Source organism: Stegastes partitus, unplaced genomic scaffold (genome assembly GCF_000690725.1).
Source record: "Stegastes partitus isolate 25-593 unplaced genomic scaffold, Stegastes_partitus-1.0.2 Scaffold354, whole genome shotgun sequence".
In the NCBI taxonomy this organism is placed as follows: Eukaryota; Metazoa; Chordata; class Actinopteri; family Pomacentridae; genus Stegastes; species Stegastes partitus.
Window position 1 is genome coordinate 333,296 of NW_007578085.1, and position 11,742 is coordinate 345,037.

An 11,742-nucleotide genomic window follows, 5' to 3' on the forward strand; every position below is an offset into this window, starting at 1 on the left:
CATTTTACCTTGGAAAACACATTTTCAGTGGTGCACACATTAGATTTAGACACAATTAATATTATATCACAATAAAAAAGAATGCAGGGTTATATCGATTAACAGTGCTATAAAGCAAATATGTATGCATTGACAATAAAATCAACTAGGTAAATAAAATAATAAAAAAATAAAAAAAATTAAAATGAGCAATCAAAAGTAAAAAGCAATGACAGTTACAATCAATTACAATAGCAGTTCTGTCAGCAGTGCCTATTGCTTTGTTGAACTAAATTCGATTTAATGTGTTCTGAAGTTCTATAAGCAGTTATAACAAAAATTCTAGAAGTCAAGAAAACATAGCAGAGGATGGTTTCGATCCATCGACCTCTGGGTTATGGGCCCAGCACGCTTCCGCTGCGCCACTCTGCTGTCTGTCCAGGAGGAGGATCATGTGTCTATTTGTAGTAACAGAGATATCCGTACTACGGTTGTGAGCGTGTAACAACCTTACGTTGATTTAGGTGCATTGCCACTTAGCATCAAGCTTCGTAACTTACGTTACAATACCGGATATGTGACCATAGACCGTAAAGGAACGAAATCTGTCTTATACAGTCTATGTGTGACATGCAAACACTGGTATGTGGTAAACCCAAAGAGAATTGCCCGATAAACTTCAACAATAGAAACAGCGCTTTTCTCGTCGGTTCCTGTAGTTCTTTTACTGGAGCTCACAAAATTACTTTCTGGCTGAAAATCTTCACCGACAACCAGAGACGTAAAGCGCCCTGACCACCTTCTTTGGGTGCAAAATGCGACCACGAAGGGACTCGAACCCTCAATCTTCTGATCCGAAGTCAGACGCCTTATCCATTAGGCCACGCGGTCGGATTGACAAAGAAAAGGAAGCCTTCTGTAGAAATATTATCAATATGTATAAAAATGTCTGCTTCTGTTTTTGCGATGGGCAAATATTTACAATATCTTTGCAAAATATCTTTTGTATACTGATAAATGACAAAAATAATAACTTAGTCTGGACCTCTACATAGTCGTCGTACACACTATGTAGCAAGCTAAGCTAGCTAACTGTGTGCTAACCTAGCTTAACCACAGTCCTACAGATTGACATCGTTCCCTGTGCCAAGTTCAAGAAAGCAGCTGCAAAGTTAACCCAAGATTCATTCTTGAAGTTTTCTCTTTCAGCACAAAAGGAATAAACAACGTTTCATGAGGTTTATGCAGTTAACTGAACAAAGATCTTGCTCCAACGTTGAGTCCAGATATTTATCCATATATATTGGTTGTTTCTTTGGCTTCTGTGTTATTGTTGTGGTTAATTAATTCTATTAGGATGCGTTTATTCTATTCCAGTGACATCACTGTGAATTAAAATATTCTCATTTGGCACCCTCCTTCCTATGTCCACTACGTGCTTAAATTGTGCTGTAAATTAATTTGCCACCACCACTGGCACAACGCTCTACTTTTCTTCCAATTCCACTCAGTGTGACGCTACATACAGTAAATACAACAACACTGGTTGCATTATATGAACGCTTTATTAACAGAGTAAAGTAGATCTTAGTTAAGTAATGACATGAACTAATGGCAGTCCAAACAAAACTTTAATGCCAATTGCTTCTGAACGAATAATGCACATGTTTAAACTGGATAACCAAAGTAAAGCAAATTAAATAGGTTTATTGACAATATGTTATTGACATTCACATATAGGCACTGAAAAGTCAAAAAAAGAGAGAAACATTCACACACAAATAAATACAGAGGTACAATTTCATATTAGCTATTCTAAACGCAAAAGATGAGGCGTAGGACATTTTCAAGTGCAATAGGTAAGACATTACAGTACAGAAACCCTACGAGCCTTTATAAAATAATAACAGGCTCTGGTTTGGCATTGTTTTGTCTATGCTAACACACATTCCCCCATTCCTTACACTTGAATCATTCTTAAAGACACGAGTGTTGACCTCAAAAGCTCTTTATACACCACAGTTGTCAAGTTTAATTACACCGCTGCAATGAACCTTTCATATCATGAGGAGGTAACACGACTCCTCCATGAGTTCAGTTCTGGGTTCCAGACAAACATCCCTCCTCCACAGTTTACATACTTCAGCCTCAAACACAAGCGTAGGGTCCCTCGGGTGTCAGCTGTGCCACGCGTGAAAGGTTTCAAGCTCGGTTATGTCTTCAACATTACTGAAGAGTTGGATATAAAACATTAGCTGCAATAACATTCATTATAACAAAGGTACAGGAGGCTACCCAGAAAAAGGCATAGGTATTGTATATTGTGAAAAAGGTGCAATAAGTTGCAGGTTAGTTTTATAGTTTGGTAAGACTGCTAGGTGTTAGACAAAGCCCTGGTTTGAAGCCTTATACTGGTTACAGGTCAAGTATACGGTGTTTCTGTCTAGCTATAATTAAAGAAAAACATTCTTAACACTTGTATAAAAAAGCTCCACAGTTATTGTGTTTATAAAGGTTCCACGTGGGTTTTTCATAAACTTCCTTGCTGACGTCTCCATCCGGTGGCCTTTTCTGCTATCCCAGTAACTGCACTGAAAATCTGTGTCTTTTATCTTTCTCATTGTTTGATCGAAACAAAACTGCCTTCCCAACAACCAGATATGCTCACACTGTATATATACTGTCTTCTGTATGAGTGTTCATAATGCCCAGAAATCATGAAAACAACTATCTGCAGAGATTGTCCTTTGCACCCTCTTTCTAAGACAGCAGCTATTCAGCATTTACTGGGATCGTCACACCTGTATATTCAAAACTCAACAGCTTTCACTATCTAAAACTACAAGAAGCTCAGATTCTATGCTGTATGTCACTCGCTACTTAAAAATAAGTACAAATGCTTCTTGTACCTTGTTGGGCAATTTCATTTTCGGCCCAAATGAAAGACATTTCACTACCAATACTAACTATGGGAGTTGAAATTAAACGAATGCAGTTGAGGGTGATGGTATGTAAAGTAGTTATATGTAAGCTTCTAGTTTGACTCAAGTTCCTGACATTTTATAGTTAGCAAACTATTTTCACTTGATCCCCAAAATCATCTGAGCATTTTGGATTAAAAAAAAGGGGAAAAAAGTAATTAACGGTATAGTTTAATACTTTGTGAAATGTTTTTTTTTTTTGATGAGTTAGATGAAAAGAGTGATGTCACGACTGTGTATGTGTGATAAATATGAAGCTATGACCTGAAGCTAGTTAGCTTAGCACAAAGACGAGGTGCGGGTGGAAAACGGCTAGCTAACAAAATCCATTTCCTCCTAAGTTTGCTATTTGTTCACGAAAAGTCATGGTTTCTGCCCCTGGCCAAGAAATAACCTCTGTAAAATCACAACTTCCAGCTAGTTTTTATGTTCAGCTAGGCTAACCAGCTGGATGCCAATTGTCATAGCGTCATATTCACTGTACAAACTTGACAGTGGTATGGTGTTTTTTTAAAAATCAAGTTTGTATTTCCATTAATATTTAAGTATTCCTTGAAATGTCCAGACCTGTATATAAAAGATGGACGGAGCTGAGATCAACATGGATAATTTTACAACTGCATTCTTTTCTAACAGCCAGCAGGTGTGACTCCTCTGGTTTAAAAAAAATGATTGTGTAGAAATCTATAAGACAAAGACCCTATTTGTATTTTTTATTTTTTAATTAACTTGTTACCTCCATTATTAATTCCCTTTTAATGCAGCAAGATGCTGATTTTGTAAACTATTATCCCATAAAATAGATGATGCAGAAATTTCAAACCTTAAGGCTTTAAAATGGGAGATGTGAGAGTGGCCACGTCCATTTTTTATATACAAGTCTATGATCTAGACCAAAGGCGAGGACAAACAATCTTTAAATAAGCAGAAGTCAGGTCACACACAGAAGACAGTGGCCATGAAAAAAGGCTTACTTAGATTTTCAGCAGTGTTAACGTCATTAGTGATATAGGTAACGGGAGAATTATTAGCACCTACGGGTTATTCTTGAAACAGACAGCACTGCGGATTGAGAGGTGAGCCTTCAACCTTTGTCTTACTGTAGTTACACAAATGTTAGTATAGTCCTTTATAATAAACACAACGGATACAGTTTATGGTAATATCAGGTTTCCACTCGTGTTCTTGCCAATGATGCACTTTCCTCATGTTTTTTTTGTGGAGCTTAAGCTTTTAGTGCACTTGTGATGCTCACGATAGGCATACTGCTACTGCTGTGTTGATGTAAGTGTGGTGTGTGAGATAGTAAGGCGGTGAAGCCAGTATAGGTTTAGTTGGAACACTGAATATGGTGGGAGTGAAATCTAGCTAGGCCTCAACAAATTATTCAGTGTTTTATATACTTTAGTCTGAATTCTGTTTTTAAAATTGGCCACATGCAAATCAGGTTGTTTTTGTTTTCTGGAAGGTTTCAGTTCTGGATGAAAATTGTGCAGTCTGGTGACCTCAGTTGACATTGACTGGACTTGAATTTACCATTTTTCAAAGTAGCACCCTCTATAAGACTGTTCATACCAGGCCCCTTGTTCACAAACTTGAGCACTAAACACTGAATAAGCAACAATTCATCCTCTCTAGAGCCAATCGGTGCAAATTTAGTGTTTACTAGATTTGCCTGATTTCCCAGATTTGCTAGCTTTCGCAGCTTTGGTAGCTTTGATGTCCATCTTGGTCTTCTGGATACGAGAGAAGATCTCCTTAAAAAGAGCCTTGTACTCTGGAGTGTTTTGCCCCAGTCGCTTATCCACCGCCTCCACCTGCTTGCTGATGCTCTCAATGGCTTCAGGGGTGGAGGGTGACTGGGTGGGAGTCGGGGGAGGCGCTGGGGTGGGGCCCATGGCACAGTCTTTCATTGATGGGTCTCGGGAGACGGGCCTGGAAGTCTGGACTCCGGCGTGACACAGGCTCTCCTCGTGGCGCCTACACTTCCCTAACAACTCCTCGTACTTCTCCAGTAAGGCGTGGTACTGCTCGTCCACCTCCCTGAGGATGGACATCCCTCTCTTCCTCACACTGTTGGCATGGAGAGCGTAGCTGCCTCTCCTGCGGCCAGATGCGTCCCGGGCCACTATGGCGTTAAGCGCCGTGTCGCTGCAGCTTTTCCTCACAGGGCTGGACTCAGGTAACGTCTCACCTCCGACACCTCCTCCCCCTTCAGTCTCCTCCCTTACACCCCCTCCTGTTTCCCCGACCTCCACCTCCAGGAAAGTGTCGGTCTCTGGGGTGATATTGAGGACAGTCTGTGTAAGAGCCACACCGTCGTCCTCGCTGCTCAGCAGGAAAGTCCGAGCGCGACGCAGCTGCTGCAGCTCCTGCAGCTCCACCTCCAACTCCCGTACCCTCGACTGGCAGCTTTCAGCATCCTGTGAATAAAAACAATCACTGTTTTAAAAACCAAAACTACAAAGCATTTAATGCATTGAGACAAGAACAATCTACAGTATAACAGAATTCTCCTGTGTCTGATTTTCTTCCATGAAATCATTGCAACAAATGATTATTTTTTTTATTACAAATTAATCAACTAATTTACAAAACTGTAACATAAAACCAGACTTTAAAAATATTTGACATTTTTGCTTGATAAATGACTGCTTTGTCGTTCATTTTGGCATTGTGTTTGTGTTAGATATTTCAATCTTTGACAAAGGGAGTAACTACCCTAACTCATCAGTAGCGAGCATAAACTGTGATGTCACCCATTGGTTTGTGGGCTACATTTTTGAAGCCTCGAGTTTGGAAGTTTAGCAGTTACCATGTTGGTCTTTTGAAAGTGGACTTGATGAGCAACGGATGGATCTAACTGAGAACCCGGGGACACTTATGATGCCCTTATGGTAGCAATCTATCAATTTGCAAGGTAGCCATGCTCTAATGCATACTCTGCTTTGTCATTTATTTTCCTCTAAACTGGACCATAATTTACAAAACAAACATCAAACTGTGTTATAGGAGACTTAGCACAAGTGATTAGGACCATAAAGTCATAAGGAAAATGTTCACTGAGGTAGAAAATCTATTGAGAAGGAGGGTCATTTTCTTATATACTGTCAGACAGCTTTTCTTGTCGCCCCCTGCTGGCTGTTAGACAGAATGCAGATTTAAGGCACTCGCTTTGGCTTCACTTTTCAGACCAAAAGGCTACATCAAACTTTTATACACAGTTTATGGTTACAAGTTCGTCCCATCATTGTTATTTTCTGAAGCTAGCAAAAAATATAGTCATTTAAGATTTTTTTTTCTGTGAATCTTTCCTGGTTGCATATTTTTTCATAAAGCACAACTCTGGATTTACTGTAGTTAATATTATTAGCGAGAAAATAAAAGCCAGGCTAGGTCAGGAGTTCATTCATGTTTCTATATACAGAAAGGTTCTAACTTTGTGTATTATCTTTGTTTTTAGAACTTACTTTTTGGGTAAACTTTTTGACATGATGTTTTGGAACTCTTTCACATGAAGGTCCTTTATATATCTACACTGTCATGCTTTGTTATCAAGATGCTTATATAGTCCATGTTATCACAGTGGTCTTTCCAAATCATGCCATCAAAGTACTTATTACAGACCCTGCTATTAAGCCGCTTATAACAGTCCATGTTGTCACAGCACGTATTGCTGAACATATTATCAAAGTTCTCTTTACGGGACGTGTTCTCAAAATGTTTATTACAGGTTATTTTATCGAGGTACTCATTACAGCTTCTTGGTATGTGAGCCAAAATAGTTCATAGTGTACCACACCTGCACCCGTGTCTGCAGCCGGGAGAACTCTGCAATCAGGAGGTTGCACTCCCTCTCCACCCCTTCCCTCCGACCCCTCTCAGTCCGGACAGCTGCTCGCAGGGCTGACACCGCCTCCCGCAGGTGCTGGTTCTCTTCTTCAAACGGCTGACGCTTGGCTTCCACAGTAAAGCTCTCAGCCCTGCCGACTACAAATTCATCCTCATACCTGAATAAGTAAATAAAAAAAAAATTTTTAGCAGGTCTCTTACAGGCAGGGTTTTAATTGGTATAAAGACGATTTATCAAATTGAGCTCCACTTATTCATACTTTGGAATGCATAAGTACCTGGGTGCGGTGCAAAGCTCCCTCAGGCAAGGGAATGAGTGGATGGTCTTGCGTCGCTCCCTCTTCTCCCTCCTGACTCGCAGCTGCTCCATGGAGCGAAGCTGCTCTACCTGCCCTGACAGAGTCTCCACCTGGCTCTGCAAAGTCTCAATAGTCCCTGTTAACCTGGAACAAAAGAAAGGCCAAAGCTTAATGACGAAATGGAAGAGGATAAAGAAACTGAGAAAACAATATTCCCAGTCCGTCTCACCTCTCGATCTTCTGCTGTGAGGTCTTGCTGTCTGTCACCAGGGTGTGGTTGGTGCGTTCCAGCTCTCGGGCGGTCCCGTCCAGCTGCTCGTACACTTTGGCATGCTGCTCATTCATGTCCCGAAGAACCTCCAGTTGCTTTGACAGGTACTGCAGGGCAAGTACATGCACAGGTTAGTAGGAACATTTATACACAGCAGATCAGAATACACACTTTGAGAAACAGCAGGGTTAAAAAAAACAACTCTCACAGGCTGTCACCTGAATTTGCCTTTGCGTTCCCATTTAATAGGTGTGTCAGAAAAGTTTCAGGACTGGTGTCACAAAAGATATATTTCATATCCAAACTACCAACTACAAGTTCTGCTCTTCCAAGTAATCCGCCTCTAACACACTTTCCCAGCCTTCTCTGCCACGCCGCCATGCACTCCTGAAGGATTCTTCCAGGATCCTCCGCAGCTCCATCATCACAGCCATTTTGATGTCATCCACATCTTTAAAACGGGTCCCCTTGATGACCTCCTTGAGCTTGGGGAAGAAGAAAAAATCCCACGGCGCCAGGTGGGGTGAGTAGGGAGGTTGCTCCAGCACGGCGATGTTCTTCTCAGCCAGGAACTGTCGGATGCTCAGGGCATTGTGAGCAGGCGTGTTGTCATGGTGAAGCAGCCTCGACTTGTCCTGCCACAACTCTCACCTCTTCTGGCACACTGAACGAAGCGAAGGATCTCTAGTAGACGTGCTGGAGATTACTTTGAAGGGGAAAACTCGTAGTTTGTAGTTTTGGTTTGAAATACATCTTTTGTGACGCCTGTCCTGGAACTTTTCTGACACACCTCATATAACACAGATGCAGGGCTTATCGCTCTGTTTGATATCTGCTAACTTACTGCTTTAAACTTTAATCTCTTCAGTTAGAAATTTTCTGTAACGGTTGATATAATCTCACCTTGAAGTCTACTTAGAAGCTGCTTTGGGGCTTTCAATGATATCACATGAGTTTTATCTGTGGCTGGAGTTTGCCAGTTTTCATAAAATTGGATATGTTAAAGATCATCGAAAGCCGGAGAACAGAAGTGATCACTAACATGAGATTGTTGTGTGCAGATCTGACGCAACACATGACCTGCTCATGTGTTCACACAGCACCTTAGATCCTAATGTCTTATTCATAGAGGAATTTGAATATTTGTCTTATTCTAAGAAAATGACAAATGTGTCACAAAAAAATGTTTTATCTACACAAAAAATGGATCCAGAGCACTGTGCCTTATTCAGTGTCTTATTATTAAAAGGGAAGTGCTGTGTAATGCTTTCTAAAGGATGCATGAGTAGGGTGAGAAGTGTTGGTCCTATAACATAGGCACATAGAACCTTTTTAAAATTTGATATTACTGAAACCTGCCAAGTGTTGTTCCTTTAAGCCCCGTGACAGGTTGTGGAAAGTCTTGACCTTGCTACATAAAGTGCCTTGAGATAACATATGTTAGGATTTGGCACGATATAAATATAATTAAACTAGATTTTGACATCTTTGCCATCGTTCACACCTCTATCTCTTGCACTTGCTCTTCATTAGTGATGTACATCTGCTGCAGAGAGTCCTCCAGCTCCTTGTTCCTCTCCAGAAGAGTCTTCCCCAGTTCTGCTGCCAAGTGGAGGTCTAGAAGTTAACAAGAAACAGAGGGGGAAAAAGTAAAGTTAAATTTAACGAGTTAAAGCAGAGCATAATGAGGGAGAGGTGGGAAATGAGGAGTGGATGACAAACGACGGTTTGAATATTAATACTGGTGGAGCAAAAATAGAAGAGGACGGATTGAGAAGAAAAAAGACGTTAATCTCACAGAAGAGGGCAAACTGGTGCTGCACAATTTAGATTACCGCTGTCACGATTAATAGAGCACACTGTTCTATTTTAAGCAAGGTTATAACAGGGTCTGGAATGATCAAACAGTCCATCGCATGGCCTCAGTCTGCTCAGGACCTGTTCAATTATAAAGGCAGGAGAGACAGGGCTCCTCCCTGCAGCATGTCCTCCTGCAAGTCCTCTCTGCTGACTGAATATGAAGGTCAGAGACTCGTGCCAAGATTATTTGAAAATACACTTCTCCACTGAGATTAGGACAGAAATAGTGTTGAGATTCAGCACACTGGGATGGAGAGTTCTCTCTCTTACCTAAAGAACTGACGGACGGGCATGTTAAATAAGAGTGCTCCGTTGACAGTGAGTTTACTTTAATTGCACCTCACTGCACGGTTTTTATTTGTGCTTCCAGGCTGCTAATGCACCTCTAAAGTAAGATGATTCATGTCATCATTCTCTATCCAAACTGTGCTCTGACTCAGCTTTACTGATGGCCTACATTGCTGAGTCTGAGTCAGCAAGATGTGGTTTGCGACCTCTCAGAAAGCGAGGGATTAAACCGAGGCGTCTCTCATACGTTCCCGACATTGACAGTAATGAATTGTGATCACTGGGACGAATGCCAAGGCCGACCTGTATCACTGCAACATTTCTCTATCGCTGAAAGTAGAATGGACGACATGAAGAAGTCACTAGCTCAGATGTATTTTGAGGATGTTATTGTGCGATTCTGAGCGGCAAGAATTTGTCGATTGGTCAAAAACAATTTTGATAAACATGCCAATCATTCTCTGGTTCCAGCTTTTCAAATGTGTGGATTTGCTGTTTTTCTTCCATCCGTCTATTCTCCTGTGGGTAATGTTTCGTGAGTGTTAGAGCCAGCTGATGCCAGACCAGCACAGGGCTAATACAAAGAAACAGACCATAACGCACACTCACACCCACAACTACAGCCAATTTAGAGTCAGCTGTGGGAGGTGTCTGTGGGAGGAAGCTGGAGCACCCAGAGAAAACCCACGCGCCCACAGGGGGAACATGCAACCTCTACACAGAACGGATCCGGCCGACTAGCAGGTTTAAACCCAGAACCACCTCGCTGTGAGGATACAGAGCTACCTTCAGCGCTGAAATTGTAAGTTGAATGTCTTTGCATTTAGACACTGAATGAACAACACAAGTAATTTGAAAGACATCAGCAGGCTATAGAAGTGTGGCTATATGTTATTCTCATCTAAAAAACACAATTCACTAACCCAGTGTACTGAGGAGAGGCTTGGTGTCTCTTGGTATCAGGTATGTTTTAAAATAATCTCTTAGCATTCTGCAATTGTTTAACTTTCTATTTTAGTACTTATCACGTGAAGTGACAAACCACAAGATTTTGCTCAGTGTTTTGGTCCATCTTTTTCATTCAGTCTAACGCTGTTCCCTGCTGGTGGAGACCAAAAACAGAGCTAAAAGCAAAGTGACTATTGAGTGTGTAGCCAGAAACATGGCTCAAAATAAATGCTGAAATTTGCAGTTTGGAATATGATGATGTCAATGTTGATTCAAGCATGTTTCTGCTCTGTCCAACTCAGAAAAAAATCTGTAAATGCAGGTACAAAAGTCCTCAGAAATGACATATTATTGACTTTTCAGTGTGGCTTCACCAATAAACTGTTAGGTGGAATTTAATTTATCACACACATAATGTATTATTATCAGTGTCTTTGTCAACTGTAAAGTACCAAGACTTTGAAGTCCATATATGTTAAAAATGAGTATTGAGCTACATGTTCGAATACGGTTTTTTTTCTCTGAAATACTCATACTGCTAACAGCCTCAGTCAACAGTATTCTAGCTCTGCTTTCCAGTCGGCACTGACTGAAACCACACTGCTGTTTTACCTTGTTGTCCTTTCCTCACCTCCTTCAGTAAAACTAATGAGCAGCAAGCTAAGCATGCTGTTACCAACAGCTCCATATGGACCAATTCACACACTTCCCCCTGTGCTGATAGCTTAATGAATTCCTGTGGGGCCCTGACAGCAGCTGCTCAGGTACTACTGAGTAGATCCCTGCTCAGTGCTGAGGTGAGTGAGGAGTCCATCCAGGCCTCTTTCTGCTTCAGTGAATTAGTAGAAATCCAACTCAAAGCAGGGGGTTAACATCTTTTGTGAGGGACACGAGCAACCCATGACATGTTATCAAAACCCCAAAGACCTCAGAGGTTATAATAAATGATCTTCTCACTGACATAGTGCGATAATGTGACGCAGTTATCAAATGATTCTTTCTTCACCTAATTTCTTTATAATTTTTCTCTTTATACATCCAAGGATAACATTTTGCTGATATGAAATTATGATCTATCCATTTACAACTACCCAGGATCAGTGGCAGGTGTTTGTACACGGAACGTTCACGGCCATATATTGTCAGTAGACATGTAAACCTGCAGTAGTTAAAGCTGCCATAATCAACACTGTTATATTAACTAAGAATATTATTACTATGTATATGTGAAACGGTGACAAGCACTGACAAACCCTAAGAGTGT

At 41.0% G+C, this 11,742-nt stretch overlaps 1 protein-coding gene and 2 non-coding genes across 3 annotated transcripts in view; all 3 read right to left on the reverse strand.

Annotated features, from left to right (window-relative positions):
- Positions 1-339: 339 nt before the first annotated feature.
- Positions 340-411, reverse strand: trnam-cau (transfer RNA methionine (anticodon CAU)). The gene has a single exon. It is a non-coding gene; the product is annotated as a tRNA-Met (tRNA).
- Positions 412-797: 386 nt separating this feature from the next.
- trnar-ucg (transfer RNA arginine (anticodon UCG)) lies at positions 798-870 on the reverse strand. The gene has a single exon. It is a non-coding gene; the product is annotated as a tRNA-Arg (tRNA).
- A 655-nt stretch (positions 871-1,525) lies between these two features.
- The window catches only part of LOC103359101 (cerebellar degeneration-related protein 2-like), a 17,570-nt gene continuing 7,353 nt past the window's right edge, over positions 1,526-11,742 (reverse strand). Inside the window, exons 2-6 of the mRNA XM_008284313.1 lie at positions 8,887-8,999; positions 7,341-7,489; positions 7,091-7,255; positions 6,763-6,970; positions 1,526-5,383 (exon numbers count right to left, since the gene is read on the reverse strand). Of these exons, the coding sequence (XP_008282535.1) occupies positions 4,616-5,383; positions 6,763-6,970; positions 7,091-7,255; positions 7,341-7,489; positions 8,887-8,999 (1,403 nt within the window). The 3' untranslated portion in view covers positions 1,526-4,615. The remainder of the gene's footprint in view (positions 5,384-6,762; positions 6,971-7,090; positions 7,256-7,340; positions 7,490-8,886; positions 9,000-11,742) is intronic.